Genomic DNA, 19,878 nt, shown 5'->3' on the forward strand with positions numbered 1-19,878 from the left:
TGGACATCTTGTTCAGATACATGGCTTCATGGATTCTATGTAATACCAACAGATAAAAAAAAAATCAAACCGTGGCCACTTCTGCTGGAAATCCAACAATGGGCCATGGTTGCAGCTTCCATCAGGACAATGATACAAAACAAACATCAAAACCAACACAAAAATGTGTCACTGAGTACAAAATGAAGCTTCTGCCATGGTGGTGATTTATTTTTATAGTCATCTTTGATCATATTTACCAAGGGTGCCAATAATTCTGAGCACCACTGTAGGTGTCAAGTCCTGCAAGTCATTGGATGAATCAGATTTTTAAAGGATTTGCCCAATAGAAAGAGGTTTTGTGGAAGAACAAATATTAGAGTGAACATTGGTATTTGTTAAGTGTTGCTTGGACTGACAGCTGTTGTGCCTACTAAACTTATTCTGAGTTGATCAGATGTGTTCTGATGGCAGTCGAAGTTGTGTTTACCTATAGACTCACTCTCAGCTGTCATGACATTAGAGTAGTCCTATTATATGGCAGGAGCTCTCAAGATTGATAAGCTATAGACGTGTACAAGGAGACACAGGCATTTATCTAAGTATTAGAGTAGCAGGATTTTCCTGACCTTAAAATGTGCACATCATCCCTGTGTGGTCCACCAAAGGCCTTCAGACTACTTCAGATGCCTGGCATCACTCCAGGAACACTTGAGATAAAATCCGAATAAGAAACATCCAGTTCTAAATACCCCTGTTCGCACTGCAGTCCGTTGCTAAGTTAGAGTGGATGTAAGGTAATGAACTGTGGCTTAGGGAAAATCATCGGGGGGAAAAATGGATGTACACAGGCTTGAGTAATCACTTTAAAGAAGTTTAGCTCTACCCCTGAGACAAGCACAGCGCCGTGATCAAATACGGCACAAAACAACCTTGAAAAGTCCAGGATTTTTTTTTCACTTCCCAAAATAAATCACTGAAAAAAAGATAAACGGAATATATATATATATATATATATATATATATATATATATATATATTCTCACCATCTGGGGTTTTAATGTTGGAAAGCTCTGCCAAGTGCTTCTTGTTTTCATGCCAAATGTGACCAGAAACTGTGGGGCCTTTTCAAAACAGGTTGTGCCAACAGTGAATAAATGGGGACGGCATATATTTTAAAGATAATATTTGATAATAGTAAATGTTATTATTATTATTAAAGATTTTATATTGTTACTGGAAATTTCTATTAACTATACAACAATAAAATACAAATCAATGGTATAACATTTGGATTTTTTAAAAACAATAACAAATTCAGTAATTGATTCATTAATTGTCAAAATCAATGATTACTTTAAAACGACATCCCTAAAAAAGAATCTTTTTCCCTCCACAAACTTCCTTGTCTTCAGACCTCAGTTTGAAAACCTGTATGTTAGACAATATTATTGAAAATGATATTGAATTTATTTTTGAAAGCAACAAATAAATGACAAATGTTTCATTATATTGTAGTAGATGCTTTGCCATTTTTTGGAGGGTTCTTATAAGTGTGAAATGGACTTGGATGTCAAAGCTCAGGATGTGAGCACAATGTCTCATTCCAGTCTGTGCTTAAAAGCAGTTCTGAGAGGCTCAGTTAGCACTTCAGCTTTCTCTTTGTAGACTGTGCCAAACAACTGTGTGGGAACAAGGCTAAGGCTTTCTGTGAGCATAAAAAAAGTTTAATGCCCTCAAATGTGTCATAATTTAAATGTTCACTCACCCATAACTCGTAATTTCTCTGCACCAACTACCACCTCATGGTCGTCCGCAGAGAAAAGCAGTTTTCCTGCACTTGATTTTACCTCCAGCATTTTGCCCCGTGCATGAACTCCATGAGAACCTGATGAAAAATATATATTTTTTACAGTTTTTGAAGAACATTTTCCATATGTCCCCCCAAAAAATCTAGCTCAAATTAAGAAAAAGTAAGATATTCTGACAGGATATAGCAATTAAAGTATTAGTCTAATTTGGCACATTTGGCACATTCGATCTTGTAAATTAATTTAATGACTTTTCTGACCAGCTAGTACACAAAACACTTTAGAATTCAATTAATGAAACACATACTTGTTCTTACACTTCCTTTTAATTGTGTTTTCTATACAGTTGTTCTAGCAACATAACTCAAGTGAAAGTCTTAACTAGTCCATTTAAGGCAAAATAGCTTTCATTAAAATATGGCCTCACTATTACACTATTAACCAGGACTTAATAGTACATGCATCCATGCACATGCAATTACAGCGCTGTAATGAAGTCTCTAGTCACAGTTATAAAGGCTACATCATGAGAGAGATGAGACTAACAACCTGGCTATCAAAGAACCCTTTAACTCTTTCAAAATAGTCATTTAACCATCTGTCCCATAAAATCTAACATTATAGCTGCCTGGATTCATTTTCCTTCTGTGAGAGGATTGGCCCATAGTCGCCTCCTGAGTTCAGTGAATATTTCATTTCATGCTATCTACCCTAATATAAACGCCCACAGAGATGGGGCGAGAAATCTTCATTCCAATTTATAGTCTGCGGAATCTTGGGGAGCAAGACAATTGTAATTATCACAAAGGAGATGCATGAGGGTTTTTAGATGATTCTTAGCTTAAGTGTGTTTGTATTTGTGAGCTTACCTGCAACAAGTTGAGATACTAATTGCTTCTTCTCGTTGAGGATGTTGACAGACACATTCTTAGAAGACTGCAGGAACAATGGGCTTCCCTGACATTAAAAAGAAGAGTTAAAAATATAAAAATAAATAAATAAATGAAAAATAAATCAATTCTACTTTTTACTCATAATGCAGAAAAGAGGAAAATACAAATTGTCTTCCACGCTGTAAAAAGTGGGAACCTCCAATTGTTATGTTAAAGGTGCAGTAAGTGATTTCTGATAACTACACTGTAAAACCTGATAAGTTACGGTAACTCAAACTATTTAAGGAAACGATTGCCTTAAATGGTTTAAGTTCATTAAAGGTCCCGTTCTTCGTGATCCCATGTTTCAAAGTTTAGTTAGAGTATAATTAAAATCTGTAAAATTTTAAAGCTCAAAGTTCAATGCCAAGCGAGATATTTTATTTAACAGAAGTCGCCTACATCGAACGGCCAGTTTGGACTACATCCCTCTACTTCCTTCTTTAATGACGTCACTAAAACAGTTTTTTGACTAACCTCCACCCACAGGAATACACAAGAGTTGCGTTTGTAGAGTGTGTTTGTCGCCATGTCGTCGAAACGCTGTTATTTTCATCCCGCAGTCCAATCACCGTGTCTGATTCTGGCTCAAATTGATAGGGTAAAATTAAAGACATGTTTACAATAACACTGAGCGCGTGCATCTCCACGTTATGGTAAGAGGCGTGACTTTTCCGGGCAAGGTGCGCTCAGAGCTGTCGAATCACAACACAGGAACCGCTGGCACAATCAGAACTCGTTACGTATTTCTGAAGGAGGGACTTCATAGAACAAGGAAGTCATCAGCCCGTTTTTATGACAGTGGAAACAGCGGTATACAGATAAGTAAATTATGTGAAAAATACTGTGTTTTTTTTACACGCGAAACATGAACACATGTTATATTGCACACTATAAACACAAAGCTTCAAAAAACCACGAAAAACGGGACCTTTAAACTCAAAGTAATAAAGTTACATAAGACTAAGCAAAAACTAACATTGGTACAAAGCAATGATGACAGAACAGAAGCACTGTAAAACTCAATAAGTTTAGAATACCCAAAACATTTAAGTAAACTAACTCATTTTTTTATGTTAGTAGAAATTAAATTTTTTGACAAGTGGGGTGAGGCCAAGAGCTGTGGAAGTGGAGCAAGCCCAGTGTGGTGCACAGGTGTCTCTCATTAACAATCACGTCACTGGCATTCCTTCACTCCCAACCTAACCACAGGCTCTACACTTTACCACTATGGTAACCCTATAAAACATAACAGAACTCCCTGTAAATCCTAACAAAACACAACATTAAACACTAACTTATGTCTCACTATGTTAATCTTGTGCAAAACACACAAAATAATTAATTTCAACATTTATTTTCCTTATACAGTCTGACACAAAGCATGCTGAAATCTGCAGTTCAGCTTACTACAATAAAATGTTGTGTTTTTCAAGCAACTTTTCTCTATTAGGTACCATGAACTTTTGCTATAATTTGAGTGAAACAAACTCATTTAATTTAATTAATTTCATTGATTGGTTTTACAGTGTGTTGATATTTGATATCAACCCCAACAAACACACCCCTCCCTTCATTGATCCACCCCCAAAATGTGATGCAAGAGTGAATGTCTCTTTATCATAGCAGAAGCGAAGCAAAATAGTGTTTCACGAAAAATTAAGTGAAGATGACAAACAAACGACAGGAAGAGCAAAAAAAAGAAAGAAAAGAAAGAAAATACAGTACACAAGAGCAAGAATACGGAGCAAAAAAACAGTGCAACCTCTGCGTCAGTTTTTAGGCCTTCCCAATTTTTCTAATATTAACGTGGGTCCTAAAGCTCTTGCCTGATCATAACCCTTCTTATTCCACTGATATTCCTCTGACCTTCTCTCCCTCTTGCTCATTCTCTCTCCTCCTCCATCATGAATGTATACTGCTGATTGGCTAAAAGTTTGTCGTGGTGCTCAGTCCGATCCACTTTCAACAGCGTTTCTCAGAAATCACTTACTGCACCTTTAACTATTTCTACCTGATCTTACCCTTAAATTTAGTTTTGTTGGTGTAACCTAATATTTTTATGTGAATAACATATTTCTTATTTAAATAAAATCAATCAATTTAGACGTTACCACATGAAGCACAATAGTCAAATAAAAATATACAGTGGGTACGGAAAATATTCAGACCCCCTTAAATTTTTCACTCTTTGTTATATTGCAGCCATTTGCTAAAATCATTTAAGTTCATTTTTTTTCCCTCATTAATGTATACACAGCACCCCATATTGACAGAAAAACACAGATTTGTTGACATTTTTGCAGATTTATTAAAAAAGAAAAACTGAAATATCACATGGTCCTAAGTATTCAGACCCTTTGCTGTGACACTCATATATTTAACTCAGGTGCTGTCCATTTCTTCTGATCATCCTTGAGATGGTTCTACACCTTCATTTGAGTCCAGCTGTGTTTGATTATACTGATTGGACTTGATTAGGAAAGCCACACTCCTGTCTATATAAGACCTTACAGCTCACAGTGCATGTCAGAGCAAATGAGAATCATGAGGTCAAACGAACTGTCTGAAGAGCTCAGAGACAGAATTGTGGCAAGGCACAGATCTGGCCAAGGTTACAAAAACATTTCTGCTGCACTTAAGGTTCCTAAGAGCACAGTGGCCTCCATAATCCTTAAATGGAAGACATTTGGCACGACCAGAACCCTTCCTAGAGCTGGTCGTCCGGCCAAACTGAGCTATCGGGGGAGAAGAGCCTTGGTGAGAGAGGTAAAGAAGAACCCAAAGATCACTGTGGCTGAGCTCCAGAGATGCAGTCAGGAGATGGGAGAAAGTTGTAGAAAGTCAACCATCACTGCAGCCCTCCACCAGTCGGGGCTTTATGGCAGAGTGGCCCGACGGAAGCCTCTCCTCAGTGCAAAACACATGAAAGCCTGCATGGAGTTTGCTAAAAAACACCTGAAGGACTCCAAGATGATGAGAAATAAGATTCTCTGGTCTGATAAGACCAAGATAGAACTTTTTGGCCTTAATTCTAAGCGGTATGTGTGGAGAAAACCAGGCACTGCTCATCACCTGTCCAATACAGTCCCAACAGTGAAGCATGGTGGTGGCAGCATCATGCTGTGGGGGTGTTTTTCAGCTGCAGGGACAGGATGACTGGTTGCAATCGAGGGAAAGATTAATGCGGCCAAGTACAGGGATATCCTGGAAGAAAACCTTCTCCAGAGTGCTCAGGACCTCAGACTGGACTGAAGGTTTACCTTCCAACAAGACAATGACCCTAAGCACGCAGCTAAAATATGATGGAGTGGCTTCACAACAACTCTGTGACTGTTCTTGAATGGCCTGTTCTAAAAATGGCTGTCCACCAACGTTTACCATCCAACCTGACAGAACTAGAGACGATCTGCAAGGAGGAATGGGGCCATCTCTTACACAGAGGATCCCCAAATCCAGGTGTGAAAAACTTGTTGCATCTTTCCCAAAAAGACTCATGGCTGTATTAGATCAAAAGGGTACTTCTACTAAATACTGAGCAAAGGGTCTGAATACTTAGGACCATGTGATATTTCAGTTTTTCTTTTTTAATAAATCTGCAAAAATGTCAACAATTCTGTGTTTTTCTGTCAATATGGGGTGCTGTGTGTACATTAATGAGGAAAAAAAACTTAAACGATTTTAGCAAATGGCTGCAATATAACAAAGAGTGAAAAATTTAAGGGGGTCTGAATACTTTCCATACCCACTGTATATATCTTGAATGTAAGTGTATAAGAATTTTATCTTAATGCACTGGCTGGTGTTTTTTTTTTTTTTTTTTTTTTTTTTTGACATGTTTTGACAAAACTAATGAAAAAAAATCAACCAGTGCAAAATACACACAATCAAGATGCATTCTCTGAAAACAAGACTTAATATTTTTATGTAGTCATGCTTATCAGCCGAATCTTATTTTACGGCTGTTTAGATATTGTATCTGGACAATAAGACAAAGATGCTTGTTAAAAATGATTTTGCAGTGTTATAACCATAAGTTCGTCTTTTTTAAAGAAAAGCAAGTGCACAAAAGTGTAAGCATTTGTGATGTCTCTCCTCAGGCAGGGTACTGTGCAAACACTTGGTAAAAATTTCCCTTTATGCATAGGGGCCGATCAAAAAAGAACACAGCATGCATGTCTGGGTTGGTTTAATTGTTGGGCAGATGGTCTCCTCCAAGAAACATGCATCATGCAAAAATAAATAAATAAAGCTGAAAATAGTTGACAGAAACAATGATTCTGTATATAAGACTGATAGTAACAGCCAGTTATGCAAGACATGGATACAGATATCTGTCTTAATCTAGAACAATATTTCATGCCCCATTTGACTTTAAATAAAGATACTATTGTGTTGCATACTGAAAGCTAGAGATATGTATTTAATGTAAATTATGCATTGTAGTTTTGCTGCTCTGTTTTAACTCAAGTGTAAAATGCTTTCTTTGTAGATGCTCTTGATTATTGTGAGAACATCTGTGTTTGTTTTTGTTTTTTTGAAAAAATAGGTCAAACAGTGTGAGGCTAATTAAGAGGAACACAAACTTTTACTTGACACAAACTATATTTTCCATGACATTTACTTATTTTTATTAAACTCCTTGTCATTAGGGACATTATTATTATTTTATTTTTTTGGTGAACTGTGCAGAATAAGACCAAAAATGTACAATGACAAAGTAAACAAGGTCAATTCTGATTTCATTTTGACTTTAAAGGCTCAATGTAATAGAAATGTGAACCAGATTCATCATATGCTGATATTGGTAGTGTTGTTTACACAGAGAAACATCAGGAATGCAACAGGTGTTCAATTATTCATTATGCTGTGACCTTCTGAATGAAACACACATTTAAAATGTGTTGCACACAAAAAGAAAAAAAAAAAGAAAAAAAAGGTTTGGAATATTAAATTTGAAGGCATCATCACATAAGAGAGTGCGAAATAATGAACCAAGTAGTAGACGATTACTTTCTATTTCAAGGAATCTGATATAAATACAGTAAATTACTTCAGATCTTTTATTTTAAACATTTTTCTCACATTTAACTTGTTATGCTTCAGTATGTGGCAGTCAGTTAAGCACTTTTGAATCAATAGGTTGGTAGATTCATCCCCAGTTTGCTATGAACTACAAATGTGGCAACAGCTGGTGGGTAACTGAGGTTACAGTTCTGTGCCTATGGCACTTTATGGGAATGTTCCTGCAATGCATCTTCTGCAACTTGCACTGAATAAAAGCATCTGAAAAAAATTAATGCCTTTTTTTAATGGAATTATGAAAAATCTTGGGTTAATTCATTAAACTCTGGTGACACTTTTCCACACGCTATTTCAATACCAAAATCCTCACAATATTCACGTACCATTTACAATCCAAATTAATATGTGCTGGTTTAATGCCATTAGTATTTAAATTATCTATCTATCTATCTATCTATCTATCTATCTATCTATCTATCTATCTATCTATCTATCTATCTATCTATCTATCTATCTATCTATCTATCTATCTATCTATCTATCTATCTATCTATCTATCTATCTATCTATGTCTGTCTGTCTGTCTGTCTGTCTATCTCTGTCTGTCATCTATCTATCTATCTATCTATCTATCTATCTATCTATCTATCTATCTATCTATCTGTCTAACTGTCTGTCTGTCTTTCTGTCTGTCTGTCTGTCATCTGTCTTTCTGTCTATCTAGCTATCTATCAATCATCTGTCTGTCATCTGTTTGTTTGTCTGTCTGTCTGTCATCCGTCTGTTTGTCTGTCTGTCTATTCGTCAGTCTCTATAGATAGATAGATGGATAGATAGATGGACGGACGGATATTGTATGTTGGTTATTTCTCCAGGTGTCGCTATCTTAGCGTATGGTGGTTGTCTAATTCCTGGAGTAAGTCTTTTATTCCTGTTGCAGTGGATGGGAGTTTCCTCTCATCACCAGTTCCATCAGGCCATTGCTATTCACCTCATCTCCTCTGTCTGTTTCTCTCTATCACTCTGTCTTTCACTCTCTCTAGTCTCACTCGTGCTAGACAGATGAGATAACGCCAGCACCCTACACATTATCAAGCCATCCATTCACTGCAGCCTCACTGATATTATTACGCCTGGACATTGTGTGTGAGAGAGAGAATGTATGTCCTCCTTGCTATCGCACAGACACCATGCTGACAGGCCCTGATGTGCACTTACTGGTCTGGACTGGATTTCTTTGGCATACAGCGGCTGAAGGAATTCCGAATCGCCCTCCAGTTTCAGGCCTCTTTCTGTGATACGCAGGTGACCCATGCCATCCTGCAGAGAGAGGTGGATAGAAAAAGAGCAAAAGAAAGGGAGAGAGAAATACAACAGGTTAATGACATAAATGAAAAAAGAAATAAATACATACAAACATACATACATATAAACAATAAAATTTTAATTTAAAGCAAAATTACATTTTAAAAAGCTAAATTTAAAGCAAGACTTATCAAATTATATAAAACCTCACAAAACTTTGTTATATTTATACTTAAAAATGTCAATGAGGTAAAAAGAATAAACTTAATTCAATACATATTCTCTGAAAACAATCATTTATACTTTACTTAATTGTGCTTCTCAATTAAATGTACAGCATCTTCGTTTAAGGGTGTTTTTAGAATTCAAAATTTCTCATTTTGTCAGGAAGAAGAAGAAAAAAAAAAAAACAACCAAGAAAGAACATTTAAACCTAGCACTTAAACTTTTATTTTATAACTATTATCTATAATGTGCATGGTAAATAGGTCTATGCGGATACAAAAGTAAAGATGCGCGATTAGTTATTTCAATTATCGGTCATGCAATAATGTAACATGCATTTTGTGTGTGTGTGAAGTATAGAGAGAAAGCAGGGTAGGTAGACATTATGTGGCTTATTGTGAGCGTAATATTTATTTAGGCCATGTAATTATATTTATAATATTTATAACCATTACGAAGAGCTGCACACGCAAGCAATGCGATTTTGGGTGTACAAGCACTGCTTGCACATTGCCTTTGCTGCTAGAACTGCCTGCGATTTGCCGATTTTGTTTGTCTCTCATTGAAAATGAACTTGTGCTTTCCGCGTCCTGTGTGAAACTGCGTTTATGTCAAAGGAAGTAGTAAGTTACTGCCGGCCAAATCTAAAAGTGACCAACCGGGAATTCTCCCGATGGCCACTCCGGGCCTACACTAAGCATTAAATGCATGCAAATGTGTTTTGATACAGGGTCCCAATAGCTTAGCTTGCTATTTTAACATTACTCTTACAGTAAACATTGACTGTTTGCTTTGAAGTCTGAAGCCTTTGGTGAGGAATCTTTTGCCACTTCCTATCCCTCACATGCTCTTATCACCATATTTAATAACATTCACATCAAAGGATCAAAGTGCCTGTCACAATTGTACCCTGCTTTGGTTTGCTGGCCATTTTTTTCCTGCACAACTGCCATTAAAGTGAGCAAATATGTGGGGTGTGTTTTATAATGTCCGACTTTTATGAAAGTCTGTAACAGAGTCTTTGAGTCACGATGCTGCAATTTGCAGGTCTGTATGAATTGAGAAGACACTTTAGCATTAGCATGTGGATAGGAATCAAAGGCTACGTTCACATACGTCAGTGCATGGAATCTCAGTGTTTACTATTTGGTACCTTACAGCCTACAAAAAAGGGGCAGAAAAGGATCAAATAATGTCTATATGGATGGATAACCGAAATCATTTCCTTTCGCAACTTACACTAGCCTTGATTAATTCCCATCCGCTTGTTAAGTCATGACGTAAGGAACGCCGTTTCCGGGTCCAAGCCTCGACTCGTTTCACTAGACAATGCCATCGATGGCCGTTTATGAGCGATATTTATTCATATTAAACATCAATCATTTAAAAAAGTTAAACATTTTAAATACTTACAGTCTACACAACAGTCTCCGTGCTCACAGCATCACAGACATTAATATTTTAATGATTTATAAAAGATGAATCATTGTCTGGCCATCTGGAATTTTGGTATGGAGATAAAGGTTATGATTATAATTTTTGTGTAGTATTACACTACATCGTGTGTGTATATTAGCACCATTTGTTGTTTTCTTATGGTATGAAATAGAGCGTTAGGACCCGGAAGCGCTGAGTGACATCAGACTTAACAACCGAATAACCACAGTGACAGTTGATATGCTGTTAAGACTTTTTTATTGTGTTTTAAGAATTTTAGTTGAATTCTTTAAACAATTTCCTGCTTTTTTCACACAATTTAATTTATGTTTGGAAAACAGAGCTTTTGGAACATGGCAAATGGAAATTGCTCATATTTCACTTTCCAAATGAAGCTCTTTCCCTGCCATTGACAAGATTTTACCGCTTTCCATGTTTTCACTGTAATACGCTAGGGGGCGCTATCATACATCTTCTGAATGAGTACAGTATCTCCAGATCAAAAACACAGGCAAAGAAGAAGCAGAAACGAGCGATCTTATATGTAAGCAGATGAATATGAAAAATAATGCGATCATCAATAATATATAGCATATAAATCAAAACGGTCTAATGTTACCAAGTGAAATGTCGACTTGAAATGTCGACTTGAAATGTCGACGTTTTTTTTTTTTTTTTTTAAATGAAACTTATCAATTGTTGATAAAAAAAAGAATGCATGAAGCTAGAATAAAACTTTGCATGTTCAGATATTCATGCAACAAAATATTCTGGGGGCCATGAAATTAGGGCAGCATGATTTATCGCATAATACCAAAAATAACATTAAACTTAAATGCGATTATCACTTAAACGCAATTCTTAGTGCAATTATGAAATCGCAAAGGCTGCGATTATTTTTTTATGCACAGCTTGTCAATGAAGTATGGCTCCAAATGAAGACTTCAGATGCAAAAAGCCAAAAAAAAAGTGCCATCTGAAATTTTCTTCTAAAATGAGCATTTTTTTATCAAGCTCGTATGTTTATGTTCAGTTATTTCTCATTAATGGCAATGAAAATGACCTATTAATTGCCATTAAAGCAAAATTACTGAACCTAAACATACGAGCTTGATAAAAATGCTCATTTTAGAAGAAAATTTCAGACGGCACTTAGAGGCTTTTGCATCTTAAGTCTTCAAATGCGAATCCATCTGAAAGCACTGCGAGTTTGAGTATTCGCTTATATTGTACATTTGAAAAAGCAATGCGTCAAACATTTTCCATACATGAGAAGCATTTATTAACATCTTGTCCATCAAAAGACAACATTTAATAACATGTTTTTACATCAAAATCACTTCATAATGACAGTTGAGCATGCTTCTGTGAGATGATGTGGCTTCTTACACAGAATAAGGCAGTTGTGTGTTTATTAGTCATGTTTAATCAAAGCGTTTAAATCTTCTGTTTATTCAGCTACAGCGACATGACGCGTTATCTTCTTCGGTGGCAGGGCATATATAGAGTTTCTGCGCAAGAGCGCCCTCTGGCTTTCAGATGGAGAAGAGTTTACTGTGGATCACAAAGCCGTACAGCTCTGATAAGCTGTGCATAAAATAATCGCAGCCTTTGCCAAAGCACATACATTTTAATAGCGATAAATCATGCAGCCCTAAATGAAATGTCTGTAAAAATGACCAAAAACATTGGTGGTGACTGGCAACTTAAAAAAAAAAAAAAAAAAAAAAAAAAACAGAGAGAGAGAGAGAAGAAAGAGTAAATGCAAGCAGATTCAACAAACCTACAGCACATTTTGAGCAAACTCTTAAGGTACGATCACATTTACCTTTGTTTAAATTTTAGTTTGAAAGTTGAAAGCGTGATTAACTGTAATAAATCAATTTTGTAAGTTTAAAATTGCACAGCATGTAAAATAGACACATTTTTTGAAGTTTAGTCAACTAAAACTTGACTAAACAAAAAACAGAATAGGTTGACTCAGTATGATACAAAAAAGGACATTTGACAGGACTAAAAAAAAAAAAAAAAACCTGACAAAATTAACATTACCATCTCAAAAAAAGCTAACAAGCAGCTTGTAATGAACTATCATGCTCCAAAACCAGTTACAAAAATCCAAAGTTTAAAGATTTTGTTTTTCCCAGTAGAAGAGATTTGGGGCAGGTTGAAAGTAAAACCTTTCGTGGTGAGAAAATGTAAACTAAGTAAAGATGCAGGAAAAGTGGAAGGGAGGAGAATGAGATTAGGCGCCAGGTCTTTCTCTACACGAATCATAGCAGAATCGAAGGAGTGGTGGATACGGGCAGAGGAAAGTCAAAGAATATGATGAATTATTCAGGCAGGTTTGCAGCAGCTGACAGAAAGGCCGAAAACTCTCAGGTGTGTTTCTGCACGGTACCATGCGGGAATCAACAAACCTCCTCTGGCGTGCCACAGTTTATGCAGCATCAAGGAGTAAATTGATTTCCACCACCAGTGTCACTGCACTGGCTGTTTGATATTTATTGTGGAAGAGAATGTGCGAGAGAGGAGAGAAAGAGTAGACAAGAATTGCAAAGAGGGGTCTGGTGAAAAAACAATCTCCTTTATCTGATGCTGTGACATTGAGGGGAGGGACAGTTTAGTGTGCTTCAAAAAGAAAGAGAGAAGGGAGAAAGACAGATCTTGTGAGAAGGTATTGCAGAATTAGCAGAAAAATGACTTCCAGGTTTCCTAATTCATGGGGTTATCAAACTTCTCAAGGTCACAGACCTCCAAATGTGATCATTTCCCCTTGGGCTATGATGGGACCCCCTTCCTAAAACATAAAGGCAGCTGTATATTTTAATGTATAAAGAACATACTGTATACCATGGATCGAACTTGTTGGTCCAGCACATCCCACAGATGCTCAATTGGATTGAGATCTGGGGAATTTAGAGGCCAGGGCAACACCTTAAAGGATTAGTTCACTTTCAAATTAAATTTTCCTGATAATTTACTCACCCCCATGTCATCCAAGATGTTCATGTCTTTCTTTCTTCAGTCAAAAAGAAATTAAGGTTTTTGATGAAAACATTCCAGGATTTTTCTCCATATAGTGGACTTCAATGGAGCCCAAATGGTTGAAGGTCAAAATTACAGTTTACAGCAATCCCAGACGAGAAAGAAGAGTCTTATCTAGAGAAACCATCACACATTTTCTACATTTTTTTAATGCGTTTTAACCATAAATGCTCATCTTGAACTAGCTCTCTTCTTCTTCTCTATTTGAATTCCAGCAATGTAGACACTGCTACAAGTATTACTGCCCTCCACAGGTCAAAGTTTGAACTAGATTGTCATAAACAATATGCTAGTGCAAGTATATAACAATTAGTTCAAACTTTAACCTGTGGAGGGCAGTAATACACATAGCAGTGTCTACACTGGAGATGAGCATTTATCGTTAAAACTTATATATATATATATATATGAACATGGCATGAACATGGCATGAACATCTTGGATAACATGGGGGTGAGTAAATTATAAGGAAATTTTAATTTGAAAGTGTACTTATCTTTTAAACTCTTTGGTGTGGCAAGGTGCTTTATCATGCTGAAAGAGGCTACTATTGCCATGAAGGGGTGTACCCTTCATGACAATAGTAGCACGAATGGCTGGACCCAGGGTTTCCCAGAAGAACATTGCCCAGAGCATCACACCCCCTCCACCAGCTTGTCATCGTCCCACAGTACATCTTGGTGCCATCACTTCCCCAAGTAAACACTGTTTAGTATCTGTAAAACCACCTTCTTCCATCTAAAAAATATATCTAAATTACGACATATGCTCTCAATGACAAATGCGGAACAGTTGGTTCATGCATTCATGACCTCAAGACTAGATTATTGTAACGCTCTACTGGGTGGTTGTTCTGCTCGGCTTTTAAACAGACTACAGTTGGTCCAAAATGCGGCAGCTAGAGTTCTTACTAGAACCAGAAAGTATGACCATATTAGCCCAGTTCTGTCAACATTACATTGGCTCCCTATTAAACATCGTATAGATTTTAAAATCTTGCTACTTACTTATAAAGCTCTAAATGGTTTAGCTCTCCAGTACCTAAGTGAGCTCTTAATGCATTATAGTCCTTCACGTTTATTGCGATCTCAGAATTCAGGCCAGTTGATAATACCCAGAATATCAAAATCAACTGAAGGCAGCAGATCCTTTTCCTATTTAGCACCTAAACTCTGGAACAATCTTCCGAGCATTGTTCGGGAAGCAGACACACTCTGTCAGTTTAAATCTAGACTAAAAACACATCTCTTTGCTCTTGCATACACATAACACATTATCAATACATTAACATTTTTCAAATCCGTTAAAGGATTGTTACGCTGCAATAATTAGGTCGGCCGGAACCGAGAACATTTCCTATAACACTAGATATACCTGTACATCAGAATAAGAATGGCATCTACGCTAATATCTGTCTCTCTGCTTATCCTGAGGTTTTCCGGGTGCTGGATCCAGGCCGTATCCAGATCAGATGGAGAACCTGTGTCTGGACCTGACTACAACGTAGCCCAGGAGACAATGGGCCTACAGATCCAGTTCTGGCTGCATCTATAATTCAGATTTTAATCCCCGTATCCGCTTACATATATTTATATATAATCTATTTTTAATCTCTATAATAAAAATGTATAATTCAGATTTTGATCTCCATATCCATTTACATATATTATATATATCTTCCAAGGGTTTTTTTCCCTCCTAGGACTTTTTTCCCAGTGTTAGCACGCTGGGTTTTTCTCCTAGGGGGTTTTTTCCACCCCTGGGAGTCAGCCGACATTGGCTTAATGTAGCACCATCTTGTATATGTTACATATTACCATGCTTGTTTGTACAGCTTATTTTTAACCACTTCCCTTTTTTCTGTGCTTCTAATATGTAAAGCTGCTTTGAAACAATTACCAATTGTAAAAGCGCTATATAAATAAATTTGACTTTTGACTAAACAGTTTACACGGCTGTCCATGTGATGTAAAAGAAAATGGGACTCATCGGATATGGCAACCTTTTTCCACTGCTCCCAGGTACAGTTCCGATGCTTGCGTGCCCATGGTAGGTGCTTTCAGGGACAGGGGTCATCATAGACACAGATTCGTCTGCAGCTATGCTGCCCCATATGACTGTGACGCATTCCTCCCATAACATGATTAAATTTTTTTTGACTTGTGACACAGTAGACCTTCTGTTGGCTTGGACCAGATGGGATAGCCTTCACTGCCCTCGTGCATTGATGAGCCTTGGGTGCCCAACACCCTCTTGCTGGTTTGTTGACTTATTTGTTGTCCCTTCTTGAACCACTGTTGGTAAATTCTCACCACTGCTGACCGGGAGCCTTGTCGTTTCGTCACCCTGCCTTAACAATTTGGTCGCTTAGATCTTTATTTTTGCCCATTTCTCCTGCATCCAACACAGTGATTAGGAGAACTGACTGTTTGCCTACCATCTAATCTAACCAGACATTAATATGTGGCCTTGTTAGGAGATGATCAATGATATTCACTTCACCTGTGATTTGACTCATCAGTATAATAAAATAATTTGTGAATAATGTCATGATTCCCAACCAGTCCTAAAGGGTTAGTTCACCCAAAAATGAAAATTCTGTCATTTATTATTCACCCTCATGCCGTTCCACACCCGTAAGACCTTCGTTAATCTTCGGAACGCAAATTAATATATTTTTATTGAAATCCAATGGCCTGCATAGGGAGCAGTTACATTTCCTCTCTCAAGATCCATTAATGTACTAAAAACATATTTAAATCAGTTCATGTGAGTACAGTGGTTCAATATTAATATTATAAAGCAACGAGAATATTTGTGGTGCGCCAAAAAACAAACAAAATAACGACTTATATAGTGATGGCCGATTTCAAAACACTGCTTCATGAAGCTTCGGAGCGTTATGAATCAGCGTGTCGAATCAGCGGTTCGGAGCGCCAAAGTCACGTGATTTCAGCAGTTCAGCGGTTTGACACGTGATCCGAATCATGATTCAACACAGAAGAATAATAACACTCTGAAGCTTCCTGAAGCAGTGTTTTTTGGTGCACCAAAAATATTTTTGTTGCTTTATAATATTAATATTGAACCACATTAACTAATTTAAATATGTTTTTAGTACATTAATGGATCTTGAGAGTGGAAATGTCATTGCTGGCTATGGAGGCCTCACTGAGCCATCGAATTTAAACAAAAATATCTTAATTTGTGTTCTGAAGTTGAACAAAGGTCTAAAGGGTGTGGAACGACATGAGGGTGAGTGATAAATGACATTATTTTAATTTTTGGGTGAACTAACCCTTTCATTTATTTACTTTGTTGTTATTATTATGTTACACCATTTTCCACAGAGCCCAATTTGAGAACCTGTGTTCTAAAGCAGGGCTACATTTGAGTTTGAGACTATTATGTTGACATTTCAGTTTTAGCACCTCAGAGATGTGCTCTCCTACATAATCTCTTGATTATTTATTAATTATTATTAAAAGGTAAAAAAATAAATAAAATCTGAGCAAGCATAAAACTGGATTGATATGTGCATCTCAATGCCAAAACAGCAAGAAAGTCTGCAAGGCTGTACAACTCAAGCACATCTGCACACTGCACAGGATAGCAATTTCGGAATAGTAGAAGGTGAAGGTTTAGCTCTTGAATCTTAATTAGCTAACATGACTGGACAGTCTAGGAAGATTACCTAGCAATGTCAGTGCAGCTAATTAATATTCATGAGCCCAGTCTTCACCATATAGGCCTAGTGACATTACAACCCAACCATCTTCTTTCCCCACAATTTAAAAGTCATTCTGTTGCCAAGGTTGTAAAGTCATAAGATTGCTTCCTTTGCCAAAGCTCTCTCAAGATATCTCATTTGTGATCATATACACAAACTAGGGCTGCACAATTTAGGGGGAGGGGGGATCAAACTTTTTTATGATAATAATTGTGATTACGCTTTAAAATACAATTTTAAATCATTTCGGGTTTGCTTTCCAAGAGCGGTGCCTCTTGGACAGTGAGAGCGTCGAGGAGAGTTGAAGTCAGGTCAACTTTATGGTAATGAGCTATGACGCGGTTCAGCGGCAACCAATCGGAATGTAGAGGTCCTCGCTTGAGAGGATTCCGATTGGTTGCCTCAACTTGTCATTTACTTTGACCCTCCCGCCGGCGGTGGTTTAAACACACAGTACAGTGTTGTTGGCAGGGCAGCCAAGGCAAATTTTGACACTCTCGCCGGTGGCGGTGTGAACGCACAGTAACTATCCAATCAGTTCCCAATAGACAGTCCTGACCTCTTGTTCCAGAAGCTGTTTCACATGGATGTACGTCACAATAGGGAAGATAATTGCAACTTCTGTTTCATGCAGACTTTACAAAAATCTCCTCTTGCAGCATTCAGGTTTGGAGCAACATGAGAATGAACAGCTATCCCTTATGCCAAGTTCAATAGGCATCAGGACGCAAGAATTGATCGTTTCATATTGTATAGTGTGTCATAGTGGACGACGACCAATGCCGATGTTGCTTTAGAAAGACTAGCATGTTGAAAAAATGTTCAGTCCTCCAGGACAAGCTCCATCACATCTGTAAAGTTGGCCAATAGGAACACAGAAGCTCTTCTGTACACAGCTTTCAAACATGGCGAAACGAAAGAGAGGCGATGATATTGGTGCTGCCAGGTGGAATTATGCAATGGAGGAAAGGTTTGTGATGCTTCCTCGAGGGACTATCACGAATGAGTGAAACAAGATAAATGCTGGCGAACGATAGCGTGAGTACTGGAATTAGCATTAAGGGAACACGTCGCTTCGGTAGCCGTTTGTTTAGGTTTTTGTTTACAGAAGTCAGTCACTAGTTCCACCTTCTCGATGACATCATGCATGTCATTAAAGACGGGAAGTGATTATTGGTCCTGAAGCAATGGGTAGTCTGACATGTTTCTTGTTCACGGCACGACAAGAGTTTAGGAGTCAAAATCGCATTATCTGACACAATGACTATCGTAATAAATGAATGAGGACAACACGGCGCCTACATAACCAGAACACCCTTGTTGACAGATGTAGGACTGAAAGCCTGTGATTCTATCTGGAACGGAGACTCATTTGCATTACAGTCACATAAGGCTCCGCACTTACTTTGATGCCGTTGACACAGCGCACGTCAACACTCAGTGAGCTCTGCAGAGCACTGCGACCTCTCCTAAGAACATGATGCCCTAAAAGGACTCACCACTGCGAGATTCAAATGCATCTTTGTTGCAAAATTGCATTGACTCATGAAAGTCAAACGCAAGAGGGTGAGCAATTATTACTGAGACGTCAATGGTGTGCTTTCCTTTCCATTTTTACCTAAAGTGAGAACAAATAAAGAGCCGGAATTGCTCATATGGGAAGCTTTTTGGACAACCAGTACGCTAGTGTTTCATTCTCAGGGAAAATTAGTCACAGAGTAAATAAGCAGGGTTAATTGGTGTCCAAATCGATTAGGTTTTTTCAGTGTAATTGCATTCTGAAGTCGGCAAAATGCCACCAATGAAAAATGACATTTTCAAAACGCAACCTTTGCAATGCAAATAATAAATGCATTCTAATGCTGTCTGTGTATTTTACCCGTTGACACTACCGAATTTGTCTTGGCTTTGTTAAAAAACACTTTTTTATATTGCATTTAATTATATGTCAGGCAGCAACATTCACTTCACAGCAACTTAGTGTGGATGCTGCTACACCATGCCAATTTGTATAAACTATATGAATTGTTTTGCGTGTATGGTGAAGGAGAGATGCTGCCAATAAGAAATTGTGCATTCAAGCAGAAAAATATCTAAGATGACATGACACATGCAAAGCTAGGTGTCAGTATTTCCATGGAAATGCATTTGGTCTGATCATGTTCAGATTAAAGAAGCAGCATTTGAATATGCTGAAGGATTACAACATTTAATTCCATGCCAATCCACCCGCGGTTTAATCTAATGGAGAATAGCTTGTGATCATAAATAATGCATAGTTATAGGTTAGTATCGCTTTCCTCATCCTGTGATTTTATGCAGGCTGCAGAAGAGAAGATACTGAAGTAAAAAAAAAAAAAAAAAAAGATTCAAACTCATGTAAAAA

General features: G+C 37.4%; 1 protein-coding gene across 6 annotated transcripts in view; it reads right to left on the bottom strand.

Annotated features, from left to right (window-relative positions):
* The window catches only part of sgcd (sarcoglycan, delta (dystrophin-associated glycoprotein)), a 258,141-nt gene that overhangs the window by 63,176 nt on the left and 175,087 nt on the right, over positions 1–19,878 (bottom strand). For all 6 annotated transcript variants that reach the window (XM_048165456.1, XM_048165460.1, XM_048165458.1 and 3 more), the window contains 3 exons: positions 8,966–9,067; positions 2,660–2,747; positions 1,748–1,867 (listed from right to left, as the gene is read on the bottom strand). In XM_048165456.1, coding sequence (XP_048021413.1) covers positions 1,748–1,867; positions 2,660–2,747; positions 8,966–9,067 — 310 coding nt within the window. The remainder of the gene's footprint in view (positions 1–1,747; positions 1,868–2,659; positions 2,748–8,965; positions 9,068–19,878) is intronic.

Source organism: Megalobrama amblycephala, linkage group LG18 (genome assembly GCF_018812025.1).
Source record: "Megalobrama amblycephala isolate DHTTF-2021 linkage group LG18, ASM1881202v1, whole genome shotgun sequence".
NCBI lineage: Eukaryota > Metazoa > Chordata > Actinopteri > Cypriniformes > Xenocyprididae > Megalobrama > Megalobrama amblycephala.